This window comes from Gossypium arboreum, chromosome 12, assembly GCF_025698485.1.
Source record: "Gossypium arboreum isolate Shixiya-1 chromosome 12, ASM2569848v2, whole genome shotgun sequence".
NCBI classification, from domain to species: Eukaryota; Viridiplantae; Streptophyta; class Magnoliopsida; order Malvales; family Malvaceae; genus Gossypium; species Gossypium arboreum.
Window position 1 is genome coordinate 90,132,627 of NC_069081.1, and position 17,054 is coordinate 90,149,680.

Consider the following 17,054-nt stretch of genomic DNA (forward strand, 5'->3'; position numbering starts at 1 on the left):
ATCAAAATTAATTCTTCCAAAAATCACTTAGATTTTCCAAATTAATTTTTCAAAAAAAATTCTTTAATCAAATTCTCTAGTTGAACAATTCTCATGACCACCTAATTTAATTCCACATCGAATAAATCGACTCAATTAAATTATTCCCAAAGTCGTAAAATTTTCTTTTGATTCAAATGCAGTTCAATCGAGCTTTTGTTAAGCTAGCAGAGGAACCAATCAGACATATACAATTAGGCTCTAGTGATTGCAATTATGTCCAGAAACATTATTATGATAATTCGCAATTACTTAATCTTGAAGTTAGTCCACAAAAAGTACCATGATTGAAAACTCCTTATTGTATACTCTTTACAAAAGCAATTCATCCAAGTGCTTTGTCCAATGATCTTGTAATGTGTGTGTTACCCTCATATAATATCCTTGATTCCTTTGAGTTATATTCGTTCACTCAATACAATCCTATTTTATCTCATTGTCACCATAGTGTCTTCTTAATGACTAATATGATCACTGTCAACAAATTACTGTGATAAATTTCTCAATCAAGAACAGGTAACCCGTGGCAACATTCCATATTTATTAATCCATACAATGCCAATGAGAGGATATCATTAAATCTTTAATTGAGCTATGAATTCCACTGTTGCTAGTAAAACCATGTCATATATAAGTCATGTACCCAACATACCGGCTATAGGCTTGATCATTTTTAGAGCTTAAGCCTCCACTTATATCAAAGTACATGAGTTACATACGCATGATCAGTAACTAACTCAGGATTTAAGTAAATTACACCATGAATGTCACAAGTGAATTAATTCACAAACGGATTTAGAATTAATTCATCTTGGATCTAGTCCAATGTATCATTCTACCAATGAATACATCTATGTCTCTACCCGTGGAGTCAATTGCTCCGATAGACGACATATTAGTCTTTCAATCGATTTGCTTATTTCCAATTAGACTAAAGATATTTTTAGGTACATCTACTAATACATGTTTCCTTCTCGTATTACGATCCGACCACGTAATACCGCTTAATATTCGTTAAATGTTAGATAACCAATGAACCAATATTTGCTTCCATTTTGCTTTGCGTGTAAAAACATTGATGACAATATACAAAGGGTATTAATGTAATTAATTAATTTTTTATTAAATTAATTTGTTCGAAAAATACAAATATACAAAAACGAAAATATTACGACACCAGATCCAACATAATATTCTGGTTAGACATGGCAATCGCACATTGTGAGACTTGAAAACTTGCGCATGTAATTGTGCATAATAAATCTCAAACCTGAGTACTTAAGAACCAATGCCTCCACCTTTGTCAATTGTACCAAGTCCTTATTTCCATTACAATACTAATACTTTAAAACTCAATTAAAATGTTTTAAAGTTTGGTAATCAAACAATAATGTGAGGACTTTTGATGAAAATAACCCAAAGAAAGTAGAATCTCTTTTATGTCATGGCAAGTGTGTTAGTGACAACTGTCTTGACTCAGACAACCACTAAACTCAAGTCACCGCGTTTGACTCGGTCCATCAATAACGCGCTCAAAATTACCACCGCCATTTTTCCCCTTTTCCTTCACATCCTTAATCTTTTTATTATTATTATTTGTTCATGTTCTTTGATCATTGACCTTGTTTTCTCTCATGGGAACTTTACTTTCAAGCCATGGTTTCTCCTTGTTCCTTCTTTGGACCTTCACTTTATACGGTCTCTGTTTATCCTTCTCTCCGATCGACAATTACCTCATCAACAGCGGTGCCTCCCTCGATTCCGTTGTAGACAACCGTCGATTCATCTCCGACTCGTCGAATTCACCCGATTCCCATCTCTCTTCTGGTCGGACCTTTTCGCTCTGTGCCGGAACTCTCCTTCCTGGTCTGCCTCAAATCTACCACACCGCTAGGGTTTTTAATTCGCCGTCGAAATACGTCTTCAATGTCAAAGATCCAGGGACGCACATGGTACGTCTCCATTTCCATCGATTTAATTCATCGAGATTGGATCTGGGTAACTCTCGATTTCACGTTTTGGTTAATGGGTTAGTAGCTTTAACCAATTTTAGCGGTGGGGATTTAGTAAATCCTAAAGTTATAGAATATTTGCTTCGGGTTAATTCAGACAAGGTTGAAATTCGTTTCGTTCCAGCAAAAAAATCGAATTTTGCTTTCGTTAATGCAATCGAAGTGATATCTGCACCAAAAGATTTGGTACTAGAAACTGCTCAGTATGTTAATGGTGATAAAATTGAGGAATTTCAGGGTTTAAATAAACAAGCATTTGAAACTATGTATAGGGTAACTGTCGGAGGTCCTAAAGTTACTCCGTTCAATGATTCTTTGTGGAGAACTTGGATCCCTGATGATGAGTATTTGAAATCAAGTGAGGGTTCCAATAAGGTGTACTTCGGTGGTCGGATTAAGTACCAAGATGGTGGGGCGAGTCGTGAGGTTGGTCCTGATAATGTGTACGATTCAGCTCGGTTGATTCGAAGCAAGAATGCTTCCATCCCTAATGTAAACCTCACTTGGGAATTTCCAGTGAGTGAGGATTATAAGTATCTTGTTAGGATGCATTTTTGTGATATTGCTAGTATATCCCTTGGATTGTTGTATTTCAATGTTTATGTCAATGAACATTTGGCATATAAAGATTTGGATCTCTCGGATGTTACGAATTACATGCTTGCTTCTCCGTTTTATGCTGATTTTGTGGTTGATGCTGGTCGTTCCGGGGTCATTACCGTAAGCGTTGGACCTTCTAGCAAGAGCATGGGGTATACGGTTGATGCGATTCTAAACGGAGTGGAGATCATGAAGATGAATAACTCCGTTTGTAGTCTTGACGGTAAGGTGCCTGCGGAGTTGATTATGAAGTGTTGGCCAAGAAGAACTCTTGGGATTCTGCTTCCTTTGATTGCTCTCGCCTGTTTGCTGTTGAGCTTATCTGCCATTGTGCATAGGAGGAAGAGTAATGCGGAATTGTTCCCATGGTCGAAACTGCCTACGGATATCCATGAAATCTCTCCAAAGCAAGCCAAACTACAACTATCAAACATTGTTACATAAACATTGTAAAGATCCAAATCCACTGGCTTTATAATATACTATTTACAAGTAGCTAGTGGGGGCATACTGGGAACGTTTGAAGGTTTGCAGTTCCAATCTGTTAATGGTTTCTTCGTGTTTAAATTCGAGGTTTTGTCTAGTAATCTGTATGCAAAAGCTGTATTAGCAGTATATAATGTTGTATTCTATACCTATTCTACATTGATTATGTCTGAGATGGTGGATTGGTGATACTGGAATTGTTGTTCATATTGCTATACTGCTTGGAAAAGGCTTAATCTGGTTATATAGTTCCAATTTTCATTTCATCCGGGAAAAGCTTTAGTTTTCTCAACATGTCTGTCATTTGATCCAATAATCTTCTCTTAGATAAGAACAAATTTGATAACTCTCGGAATGAGTATTAGAACGAAAAACTTGGTTAATCTTCATTTTGATTGAAATGGTAAATTTAAAGTTTTAGAAAGTATATACTCTACCTTATATGTAATTTTATTGATTTTAAGTATAGATGAGTTTATATATTTATAATAAAAATAACTTTTAATTTAGTTAATGGTTGGTCAACTCATTCAATTTAAGTAGAGATAGTTTTAACTTTGAAGTATAGTATAAATATGATGATCATTGGACTTCCCCTCATATTTTGGTGGTCTCAAGCCCATTTATCTTTACAGTTCAGCAAAATACATAATATATTTACTTTTGGATTAAATCATTATTTAAGGATTAATTTTTTTTATTTAAGTTACGTTTATTCTCACATTAAGACCTGAATTAGATACTATTTTCGTATTTAGGCTTGAACTTTTTTTTTCTAAGTTAACCTCTAAATTAGACAATTATTTTCATTGGAGCCTAAACTTGACATTTGTTCCCACATTAGGCATGAACTTTAGGATTTCTAAGGATTAACGTGGACATTAAAAAGTTCAAGCCCTAATATGAGAACAATTGTCAAGTTCAAGGTCTAATTTAGAAATAAAATTTTAAGCTCTAATGTGATAAAATTTGTCAAGTTTAGATCCCATAATATGATTTAACCTATACTTTTTTGTAAATTTCGAGTATCACATTATCAAACTTTTATATTTCTCCAAATGCAGGAAGAAAAATTGATTTAATTGCTATATTCAAATGCCAAAATGTACAAATAAACAATACAAATTTTAAAATGAAACTAATTATAAAATTCAAAATAAAAAAATATATTACCAAAAATAAAAATAAAAAACAAATGAAAAGCCACATAAAATAAAGATAAGACAAGGACTACAATTGACTCCCATGGGCAAACAAGCAGGACAAAGATAGTAAAAGATGAGACAATGTCAAACACATTTGGAGGTTTTGGGTCCATTGACATGTTTGCTTTTAAGCTTTTAAACCATAATAATTATATCAGGTTTACTTTAGACTCTTATATTTACTGTAATGGAATAAAGTTGTAATTAGTAATTTAATTGTTTGGTTGAATAGAATGGAATAGAACTGTATTAATATTCTTGTATTTAGTTGAATGAAATAGTGTTGTAATAGCATATGAAAAAAAACCTGAAATGATCAAAGTACCTTTAGCAAAATTTTTTAGGTGGATGATTATTGTTATTGTTATTAAATTTTAATAAAATAATAATTAAATAAAAATAATTTAATTATATTTTAATATAATTATTATTAAATATATTTTAATAAAAATAAAATATATAATTTAATAATATTTTTATATTAAATTTTATTAAAATATTTTATTTAAAATTATATTTTAAAATTAAATATTTTATATTAAATTATATTAAAATATTTCAAATATTTTATTTTATATTTTCTAAGTCCAAGTTTTAAAGGACTAACTTGAATTTTTTTTTTTGTTATTCAATGTTGTATGGAATAACTATTCTTTGGTGATACCAAAGAATAACTATTATGAAAAGACAAGTAACAGAGAAATAATGTTCATTCCATTGGATTAGTATTACGTTCAACCAAACAAATGAATAGTTTACCATTCAATGAATAAGGAGGGAATGCATTCCCCCACTTTTCATTGATTCACTTTCAATTGGACGTTACCCTAAGTCCATAACCCACCTATGATTTCCTGTTGGTTGGACAAGGTTGATGTTATTCATTATTTTTTCTTCCTTTTTTAAAAAAAGGATTAAATCGTTATTTGGGACTTGAACTTGACAATAATTTTTATATTGGATCGAAATTTTTTTCATCCAAGTTAGTCCATGACCTTGGCACTTTTTTTTCTAAGTTAGCCTGTAAATTTGGCAATAGTTCACAGATTAGAACCTAAACTTTAGGGTTTTCAAAAAAATATCAAGGACTAAAACGATAAAATATCAAGAACTTGAACTTTAGGGTTCTCAAATTGTAAAACGATAAAAACACCTATAGTTATATAAAGATGAATTTTAAAATTTGAAAAGTGGATGGACTTAAAAATAAAAGCATAAGGACTAAAATATAAATTTATAAATAGTACAATGACTTATGACATATTTTAACCAAAATAAACATACTATGTTAACAAATTTTAGCAAAAATACTCGAATGAAAATAATAATTGGACTAGGATTTATAAATTGAACGGTAAAAGGATTAAACTTTTAACTTTCAAAGTATAAAAACTAAAAATCAAAATCTATAGAAGTACAAGGACTAACAACATATTTTAACCATTATTAAAAAGTGAGGCCTGCAGACAATCATTAGTGATAGGATGGACAGTTTCGAAACATGATAAAAAAAAAAAAGTCTGATTTTGCAGCTTTAAATCCTTGTTTTCTGGGAACCTTGTCACAAAAACCTCAAATCTAGACTCTAATTTTTTCTTTTTAATAATTGTGGTCCTTCTAAAAATAATAATAAATCATTGCAAAATTGAAAGTTTGTATAAAATGCAAGAAGGCCCATCATGTAGTATTCTATTATTTAATAATAATCCATTAAATATATGGTATATTGTCACTAAGTCCAATGTAATGGGACGTGAGTTTTAATCTTTTATTTATAATTTGAGGAAAAGTTACATGTAGTTTTAGATGTTGTGTAAAATAAATAAATATAATTTATAATAATTAAAATAAAAAACATTTATTATAAAATTGATTTACTATTTTTACTTATATTTGACTTGAATGCTTAATTTGGTAATTAAATTTTTTAAGTACCTATATCTTTTTTTTACTAGAACATAAATGTCAAATATTTATTCGACTACGTGCTATAGTTTAGTTTAAGTGTCAATTGAATATTAAAATTAAATTTAAATATTAAATTAAAACAAAACACTCAAATATTAAATTAATATTTAAACATTAAAGCTAAATATGAATACCAAATAATATATTAACTCTTTATTATATTATCAACCAAACTCATGATACAATAAAAAAAAATGGAATCAAAATTTAATTAACATCAAATCCAGCATTCTACCAAAGTGCTGTTGTAATTTATATTCTATTTTTAAAATATAATACCCATTAGTAATTGATATACTTATAAAATAATTATTAATTTATTTAATTATTTATTGGTGGATTTGGCGTATCCCGCGTTTCACTCAATTCCTCACCCCTTCCATTTACGCCACGTGACACGTGTGCTATTTTTCTTACATATTCTTACTTTATAGTGGGTAGCCTTAGTTTACTCCTTGTTTCACTCTAGGTCTATTTCTTGGTTTGGTCCCTCTACTTTGTTAAAATTTTAGTTTTGGTCCTTTTATTTTAATTTGATATCTTCTATTCTTATAGTATTGGATAATAGATCCAAACAATTAACACCGTTAATAATGATAGATGGGTAACCTCTTTCTCTTTTTATTAAAAATGCATGCCATATGGATTAATTTGTTTAAATTTGAGTTATATTATATTATAAATGCAATAAATTAGTCTCCAGTTTCACCGTGAGTAGTCGCCATGTGTAAGTTTTGTTTTGTTATATTTTAGTTCTTTAGCCATTTGTACCGTGTATTGGTTTTGTAGTTGTTGAGACATGTATATAATTACATCATGTTTGTGCTTATATTTATATTTGCACTAACATTACCCAAAAAAAAAAAATTTAATCCGGAATTAAAATGGAAAAATTAAATTTGAAATTTCAATGGTTAAAGCACTTGGAAGATCCCTATATTATATGGACTATATCAAGCTATTCTCTCTATTATTAAATAGATCAATTTAGTCCTTATACTATTAAAAAGAATTGAATAAGTTCAAATTGTAACAAATTTAACATTTGTTGTATAAAAATATCTTTAATTATTTTTTCAATTGCGATTCAATTCCAAACAAAAATTTCATTTACAAAATCATAAAAAGAATTTTAAAAATATTACCTTCGTTAAACAGTAGAGGATGTTTTTCAAAAAGTAAATGTTAACTCTATTTCAATTTAGCTTTATTTGATTCTTTTTAATATTATATGGACTAAATTGATGTATTTAATAATAGAGGAACTAATTTGATATGGGGATCTCCGAGGTACTTTCACCAAATTTCAACAAAGTAAAGGGACCAAACTCATATTTAGGCCTTTCATCGCGCCACCAAAAATTCCCTACCCACGTCACAGCCGGTGACTCGATCAGTTAGAATTTAGTTCTGAAAAAAAGCAGAAGCTTCCTTTTCTTTTTATCTCTCTCCTTCACTCGTTTTTCCTCTTTTCTCTCTCTATAAATACCCAAATCAATAGCTCTCTTTATAATTTATTCTGTTTTTTTTTTTAATTTTCTGTTATTATTATTTTTTTGTTCATCAATGGGATTCCCTGTGGTTTACACAGACGTTTTCGTACCCAAATTCTTCGTTCACACGCTATCGTTTTTGGGTTTCATCAGAAACCTAATCCTCTCACTTTTTAATTACCTCGGACTCTCCGATTTCCTCGAAACCGACACCGTTTGGCCGGAAAACCCGACCCGAACCACACCTTTTAAACCGCCGGTATCCGCTCTCTTGATCCGTGAAATCCTACCCGTCGTAAAGTTCGAGGAACTAGCGGTGGTCGGTGGTGGTGATCCGCCGGAGAGTTGCGCCGTTTGCTTGTGCGAGTTCGAAGGAAAGGAAGAGATCAGGTGGTTGAAGAATTGTAAGCATGTTTTTCATAGAACGTGTTTAGACCGCTGGATGGATCACGATCAGGTGACGTGTCCGCTTTGTAGGACATCGTTTGTACCTGATGAGATGCAAGCTGAGTTTAATCAACGGCTCTGGGCAGCTTCTGGAATCGTCGATTTTTACAGTGAGTACGGTTCCGTTGCCGGGTTGTAAATTTTTGTGTTATCCATTTAGTTTAGTGAAAAAAATTGTACATTATAAATGTACACGGATCAAAAGATTATCCCTTTTTTAGGCTAAATTTTATATATTCGAAAAGAATTTGATAAGTTTTAGGTTAAAAATATGATTTTTGGGTTCTTAAGAATTCAATAAAATCCACCATTTTATTTTTCTTACTCTTTTTATACCTATAATTTTGCTCGCATTTTATTTTCTTTATTTTTATTATACATTGATTATCGATTAAATTAATCGAAATTTATATGTTTTATTTTTTTAAAACATATAAGAAAATACATTGAAATTAACCGATATATATATTTTTCCTTGAAAGTTAACTAAAATAATCGAAATTTTATGTATTGAAACACTACATAATTGAAATTTTAAAATCCATTAATCGACCTCCGATGAACTAAGTTAGGCTACTAATCGATTAACCGAATTAAATCGATTAATTTAGTTTTAACCGAAGTTTGAACATCCCTACTTAGAACGTCACGTTCAACATGTTTTTGAATAAAATATTTTTATTAATAAGAACCATGGAAATAAAATGCAAAGACATGGACATATAATAAGAGAAGATTTTTGAGAATAATTTTAATACCTTATCTTGACAAATTTCATACTAGAACATGATTATAAATTAAAAATTAAAACCAAAAACATTTCTAATTTTGAGAAAATAAAATAAATAATAACCATGAAAATTTAAGAGAAAATAGGTTGAATAACAACAAAACTTGGATAGTGTTGATTAAAATAATAACCACCAAAGTTTTCAAAGAAAATAGAATGGATTAAAACTAAAGTTAAAATATAAATAAAAGATTACAGTGAAATAAAATAGAGTGGACCAACAACCAGTTTGGAGGTTAATGTCGTCGCTGATAAAATTAATATTTGATTTTAAAAAATTGAGCGGCTAAATTTTTTAAGATTTCCCATGCTCAATATTTTTATTCCATGATTATGATATTGGTTATGTGAAATTTTATTAATACAAAAGTTATATAATTCAATTTAACAATTATTAAATTAAAAAGAGTAAAAAGAAAACGATATTTAAAAAAAAGACTACATTTTATATTTATATATCGGTAGTCTATATCATATAAAAGTTAATATATAATATTATAATATAAAAATTTGAATAATCTATTTCTAAATTGAAATTGAAATTTAACCAAACTCATAATCAACTTTAGGGCATTTGGTGCATAACTAAAAAGCAAAAAGGGATAAAAGTTTCCCATTTATGGTTCTTACAACTTGAATGTTACAAATCATGTTTTGCTTGGATTTTATTTTCTTTTTTTTTTTTTTTTTTTTTTGTTATATGGGATAATTATTTCCATATTGTAAAATTAGTGGTTAAATTTCTTTTTTTCTTTTTTGTAAAATTGTATCATAACAAGTATTGTCATCTTCCTTAAAAGGAGAAGAGAAAAAGGTAATGATGTTTCTTGATTTAGTTATTAAAAAATTATTGTGGGGTTGTTAAGATTGCTTTTTAGTAAATTAACCCAACTTTAAGTTAAGGTTTTAGAGTAAGTTACAATTAAGCTGATGGTTGAACAATTTTTAAGATTACAATGAAAATGAAATTAGGTAGACTCGAAATCGATACGTTCTGATCTATTCTGATTAAGTAAGAATGAGTTTTTAATTTTGAAAATCGAGCTTTGAAATGTTATAAATTGAATTCTTTATTAAAAATTTTGAGGAATAAGCTTACGAGAAACTTGCCCTATTTTATAGTGGGGGAGATGGGGAACCCCAACTTGTAAACACTTTTTACTCTTCTTTTGGAAATTTTTAATCTCTTTTCATTATGCAATCAAATTACATCCGGAATTTTTTAACAATTTTTTCAATATAAAGCTACTAACAACTAGTTATGTTACTTAAGTTTGAGTGGATATCGAGGTAAAAGTATCATAAATGCTCCTATAGTATGAGTTAGATTATATTTTGTTTTATTTTAAAGTTAGACTATGTACATTAGATCAATGAACAAATTAATTATTTCTCTTAAAAGTTTCATTTATTTATACAGTTAAAAATTGATGTGACTAATAAAATACACGTGGCATGCCAAATGTACTTTATGCTAACGTACAATGAGCAGTTTTTAACAATAAAGATGAATAGAATTTTTAACAAAATGATCAGTTTGCTTTTTTAATATAATGTATAGGGATTAATTTATATATTTTTTAAATAGAAAGAGTAAAATGTAATTTGATTTCTAGTACAAAGATTCTCGTAATTCATTTATAGATATCAAACCTTAAATTTGTAAAATTCTTATATATTTTAAAAATGGTCAAAAATGAGCACAATTATTTAAAATATAATAAAGAGATGGCTAGTTAAGGATTCTAGAACCTCCATGGGCCCCTTAAGTTGAAAAAAATATAATTTTTGGCAAATAGAAAGACCATTTTTGCAACCACTTGAGAAAACTAATTATACAAAAAAATTCAAAGTAGGTAGGTGTTTTTTTCAACTTTATGGAAATTATGTCTTGAATTTAGTGACTGATGATTGTATATTTTGAAATTGAATCAATTTTCTTATTTAATTATTTTTGAAATTAGACTTAAAAATTAAAAGAAATTGTAAAACACAACAACAAAGGATGAAAAATATTTTTACAAGAGAAATTAAATCAAGTTTGTTTGTAGAATAATTTACTTTTTTTTTAAATTTTTCTGAAAGTTTTAGCTTCTAATTTCTCTGTTCGCATCATTTGTATTAATCGAATTTTTTTACAATTTAATTTTTATAAAACAACTTTGAATATTATGAATCTATAATCAAAATTCAAATAATTTTCTTTTTCAATCTTTAACATTAATCGTCAAATAGACTTGAACCTAAGATATATTTTTTTATTTGTCGATCCATATTGATCCGCCTTATTGATCGTCAAATCATCTCTTGAAGTTCTCTAACCCCAATAATTTATATAAAAACTTTAGAAATGACTATTTTATAACTTTTTGAAATTAAATACCTAAAATGTAAACTCATTAATAATTTTGTAACCTTTGATACAATTTACTCCAAAATTTTTTGAATAATTTCAAATTATTTAAAATTTGAAAATTTAAAATTAGGTCCTTCAATTGAATTGAGTTCATATTAGAGTAGACTGGTCCAGCTAATGCTTATATTTCCAAAAAGTTCCATCTTTTTCATTGGTTGTTTAGTGTTGGTCCACTATAGGCAGCTTTTAGTCATTATTAAGATTTAAAAAAAAAAAAAACCTTATTTGTTGAAATTATTAATTTTGTCTATCTTTCACTTACAAGCTTATAAAAATATCACACGTTATATATTTTAATTAAATCTCATAGACTTTTTAAATAAAATGATAATTTAAATATTATTTTTAATGTAAAAATGTTTTAAAGACTTAAATCAAAATAAAAATTGCATAAAAGGGGCACCACCGTTGCCAACTGGGTTTATTTTGGTTACCGATGGGGCTAGGCAATGTACGCTCATTTTAGTTAATTAATTTTAGTTTTTTTTGGATAAAGGGAAAGGGCCTGGATTTTATAGAGAAAATCTTAGGTTTTTACAAGAAAAATCTGGGTTTTAACAAATCATCTTATTTTTCATTTTAAAAGTAATTTAAGTTTTTCCTAATAAAATTTTGAGGTTTAAAATCATTTTATCTTTTTATTTATTTTATTTTTTCGTTAAAAGGGAAAGCATGAGTTTTACAGCAAAAGTTTAATCTTTTACATAAAATTAAAAAAATTACATTTCATCTCCACAATTGAATAACTCAACATTTCGCAAGAATTCAATTTTCAAAAATATATTAAAATGAATCTACAAAAACATTGCGTAATACCCTAATTATCAACATTATGAAAAGTTATGAAAGTTGAATGACCCAAACTGTAGAATTTACTAAGCTAAATTTACAGTTTAAGCCAGAAAATAATCCACCATTGTCTTGTCTCTTTCTCTCATTCGAATCCAACTTAATGCTCTGCTTTACTAATTCCTACCTACAACCTTTGTTACGAGAACCAACTCTTATCCTTTAATTTCGGACCAAACACTATAAGCTCTCAAACCTTTGTTTCATGTCTTCTCTTTCCTTCATCTTCTTCCTTCTACTCCTTTCATTTCACACCCAAAATGCAATCTTTGTCACTAATTCTTCACCAAATGACCCTTCTTCAAAACCCCCCTTTTCACATGAAGAAACATTGAAAACCAGTTCCCAAGCTACAAAAATGGAGTCCACTGTTGTGATTCTCAAAGGAAACGCAACTATTCTTAGCGTTAACCGCACTTTCGAACTGGGTTTTTTCACCATAAATGGTGAATCCGATTGGTATTTAGGAATTTGGTACTCTTCGATCCCGACTCAAACCCGGGTTTGGGTTGCGAATCGTGAAAAACCCATAAAAAATATCACCGGATCTTCACTGGAAATCACCGGAACAGGGCGGTTGGTGGTGAAGGAATCACCGGATTCCGTCGTTTGGCAGAGCGACAACGTTGAAAAAGCGAAAAGGTTTGTTTTTTTAGAGACTGGGAATCTCGTTTTGTATTCTTCAAATGGGTTAAAAGTATGGCAAAGCTTTGATTTTCCGACGGATACGTGGTTGCCGGACATGAATTTAACCGCCCAGCAAGCTTTAACTTCATGGAAGAGCTCGTTCGACCCATCACCGGGGCTTTTCTCTTTGAGGCTAAATCCTCAATTGTTCAACGAGTTCGAGCTCGTTCATAATTCGATCAATGTGTATTGGTCTACCGGAAACTGGACCGGAAAAGCTTTCGTCGATGTCCCGCAAATGACAATCCCGTACATTTACAACTTCCGTTTCTCCGACCCTTTCTTGCCGACGGCGTCGTTTGGGTACACGGAAAGATCGTTAGACGGCAGTGTTGAACTGCCTTTGACGAGGTTCCAGGTTGATGTCAACGGGCAGCTGAAACAATACACATGGTCGGCGGAGACAGAGAGTTGGAACATGTTTTGGTCGGTGCCGGAGGATAAGTGTGGAGTCTACGGTTTGTGCGGCGATTTCGCGTCTTGTCTTGTAAGTACAACGTTAAAACCTTGTGCTTGTGTTAATGGATTTAGGCCTTTTAATGAGAGAGAGTGGGGATATGGGGATTTTACCGGTGGTTGCCGGCGAGAAAGTGGTGGTCTTTGTGCTGATAATGATGGGTTTAATGAAATAGGTGATGTGAGGTTTGATGGAGGGAAAACGGTGTCGTTTCAAGGTACTAGGAGTATTTGTGAAAAGTCTTGTTTGAGTAATTGTTCTTGTATTGGATTGTATCATAACGAGGGGTCTAATACATGTAAGAATGTTTATGGGTCTTTGTTGAATTTGAGAAATTCAAGCTCTAATGGTTTAAAAAAGGATGTGTTTTACATTAGGGTTCCGAGAGGAATTGTGAAGAAAAATGTGCATAGAACTATGGTTTTCGTTGGTAGCGTTGTTGGGTCCATTGTTGCTTTAGGGTTCATGGGAATGATTTTGTTGGTTTTTAAAAAGATAATAGATTACAAGAGGAAAGATAGATATGATGACGATGGTGTTTGCCCCGGGTTGAATCTCAAGGTATTCACTTATAAAGAACTCAATGGTGTGACTCGGGGGTTCTCAGAGAAACTAGGTCATGGTGGATTCGGGGTGGTCTTTCGAGGCAAGTTATCGGATTCGACTGTTGTTGCTGTTAAACGCCTTGAAAGGCCGGGGAGTGGTGAGAAAGAATTTCGGGCCGAGGTGTGCACTATCGGCAACATTCAACATGTTAATCTTGTGAGACTCAGAGGGTTTTGTTCCGAGAATTCCCATAGATTGTTGGTTTACGATTACATGCCTAATGGTCCTCTGAGTGCATTTTTAATACCGGATAGTCCTAATTTGTGTTGGGATGTGAGGTTTCGGGTGGCGGTTGGCACTGCAAAGGGCATAGCATATTTGCACGAGGAATGCAGGGATTGCATCATTCATTGCGATATCAAACCAGAAAACATTCTCTTGGATAGTGATTACATTGCGAAAGTATCGGATTTCGGATTAGCAAAGCTTGTTGGAAGGGATTTTAGTAGGGTATTAGCTACAATGAGGGGTACTTGGGGCTATGTTGCTCCAGAATGGATATCCGGTATGGCTATTACACCAAAAGCTGATGTTTATAGCTATGGGATGACATTGTTGGAAATAATCGGCGGCCGTAGAAACGTGCAAGCACCACAATCCGCAGGGAATGGCAATGTATTCAATGAAGGAAGGGATGGAGAGAAATGGTTTTTCCCTCCATGGGCAGCACGTCGAATAATTGAGGGCAATGTTGCCGCAATCGTGGATAGTAGGCTTGGTGTTGCATACAATTTAGAGGAGGCCAACCGTCTTGCATTGGTAGCAATATGGTGTATACAAGATGATGAGGAAATGAGGCCTACAATGGGCATGGTAGTAAAGATGTTAGAAGGAGTGGTGGAAGTGACCATCCCTCCACCACCAAAACTAATACAAGCAATAGTTGCAGGCGAATCTTATCACGGAATTGGAACAAATTCCGGCATGTCAAAAGTTGATGGATGCTCTGACTACAACGTTGGGTTTTCAAGTGCTGGTTCACGATCATCTCTTAGTAACCTCTCTTCTCCGTTGGAACCAAAATTCGGAAGTCTAATCGAATGATAAATGTAGTTCCATACTAGTAACTTATGTATGGGCTTCAACAACATTAAAATTCCCAAATTTTTGTTCAGTGAATCACTAATTTCAACTTTGGGGACATTGGCATATGATTACAACTTTGACATCAAAATAATGTGCAAATGACACAACCATCATCATTGCCAACACTTGCATTGCATCACCCCCTTTTTGCTTTTGCTTTACCAATATAGTGTAATGTCATTGGATTCCAAAAGAGTCATTATCTCCTTTTTATTGACAATTTATAGTAGACTTTTTAGTGATTCTTACCTAAATCCAAAACTTTAGGCGTTCATGGTTGATCTGTGGGGACCTAAAATCTTGACCATTTTGGAATGTAGTCGGATATTGAGCTCCGTTTCCCATGGTGGCAGCTTCTAGATTTCGACCCAAAAATATTACCATGGGCTAGTGTTAATTGTTCGGGTCGAGTTTAAATATAATTTTCATATATTTTATATTTCTTCAAGCTCGGGATAGCTTGAAATATAGTTTTAAAATTCTGTTTAAGCCCATTTTAAGTTCGCCGATATTATTTTTATAAACTTTTAATTGGTTTAATAACAAATTTGGCCACTAACGTTTAAATGTTTTGTCAAAATGACTCTAATTGTATTTTTTAACCTCTTTTAGCCATCAGCCTTGCCTTTGTTATTTTTTTCAAATTGCTTTTTTTTTTAATAAATTTAATGAAAATATGGTTAAAAAGTTAATGGGATGATGTGGAATTTCATACATGGAATATTTTAATGATATGTAATTTAATACTTAAATAACTCAATAAAATAATTACATGTGGAAAATAATAAAATAAATAGTTCATGAAGTTAAAAAATAACTCTTAATTTAAAGAAAATAAACGTAATCAAAATAAATATAATTATTTTATTGAGTTAGCTAAGTAATAAATTACATCTCATTAAAATTATTCCATATCATCCTCTTAATTTATTTAACAATACTTTCATAAAATCTTTTAGAAAATGCGTTAGAAAAAATAAAACAAACGTTGGCTTAAAAATACAATTAGGGACATTTTGACAAAACATGTAAACGTTAGTAGCTAAATTTGTCATTAAGCCTTTTAATTTACTAAAATTTTATATATAGTCATCTTAACATTTTTAATATTTATATTATAGTAGTATTATAGCTTTAATTTTTATGTATTATAAATTACATAATATATAAAAATAATATAACATAATATAAAAATTACAAACTAAAAAAAGTGGGCTGGACTCAAGCCTTTGGTGCTCTAGTTTAAGTTCGACGCGTATTTTAAACAGGCCTAATTTTTTTTGCTTAAACCCTCCTAAATTTCAGGTGAACTTTTGAGTTTGGACAAATAACTTGACCTGTGAATAGGTTTAGCTAACCCCACACTTTTAAGCCTTTAAACTAAAAGGTTCTAAAAATCTTTAGGACTGGACTCATTCAAGGATCGGGTTATTCTTTCAAACTCAAAAATTCGTATAATATGCACTGGGTGTCAAAATTTGTTGTGTTGATTGGATCCGTGTATATGAGTCCAAGTCATGTTAATAGGGAAAATAAAAGAAAGAGATAGAAATTGAAAATGACAATGGAAATTTGAAATTATGGTAAGTGAATTGAATGGAAATAAGGAAGTTGTGAGATTTTAAATATTCTTTTTCCAATGAATGTATAAAAATAAAAGTATAATGAACCATGAAATGCTTATGATTGAATTGAATGTTGAAGTTATAAAAGATGAATGAAAAATATATGTCTATTTGAATTATTCTCATTGCAATTACTTTTTAGTTATATAATTAAATGTTTTATATTATGTTTAATTATTCGGATTTATAGGATCACCATTGAGTTATATACGTTTATTTTTTCTCATGCGCAAGTTAAGTACCTAGTAGTTCTAGTATCAACTCAGCATCCAGCAACGATACTGACCT

At 30.7% G+C, this 17,054-nt stretch overlaps 3 protein-coding genes across 3 annotated transcripts; all 3 read left to right on the top strand.

Annotated features, from left to right (window-relative positions):
* Positions 1-1,509: 1,509 nt before the first annotated feature.
* On the top strand, positions 1,510-3,413 carry LOC108479400 (probable receptor-like protein kinase At5g24010). The gene has a single exon (XM_017781969.2). The coding sequence runs from the start codon at positions 1,674-1,676 to the stop codon at positions 3,093-3,095; it is 1,422 nt and encodes a 473-aa protein (XP_017637458.1). The 5' UTR covers positions 1,510-1,673; the 3' UTR covers positions 3,096-3,413.
* Positions 3,414-7,716: 4,303 nt separating this feature from the next.
* LOC108478405 (brassinosteroid-responsive RING protein 1-like) lies at positions 7,717-8,520 on the top strand. Its single transcript, XM_017780861.2, has one exon. It carries the CDS (start codon positions 7,877-7,879, stop codon positions 8,387-8,389), a length of 513 nt encoding a protein of 170 aa, XP_017636350.1. The 5' UTR covers positions 7,717-7,876; the 3' UTR covers positions 8,390-8,520.
* Positions 8,521-11,894: 3,374 nt separating this feature from the next.
* On the top strand, positions 11,895-15,232 carry LOC108476593 (G-type lectin S-receptor-like serine/threonine-protein kinase SD2-2). The gene has a single exon (XM_017778839.2). The coding sequence runs from the start codon at positions 12,511-12,513 to the stop codon at positions 15,097-15,099; it is 2,589 nt and encodes an 862-aa protein (XP_017634328.1). The 5' UTR covers positions 11,895-12,510; the 3' UTR covers positions 15,100-15,232.
* The last annotated feature ends 1,822 nt before the right edge of the window (positions 15,233-17,054 follow it).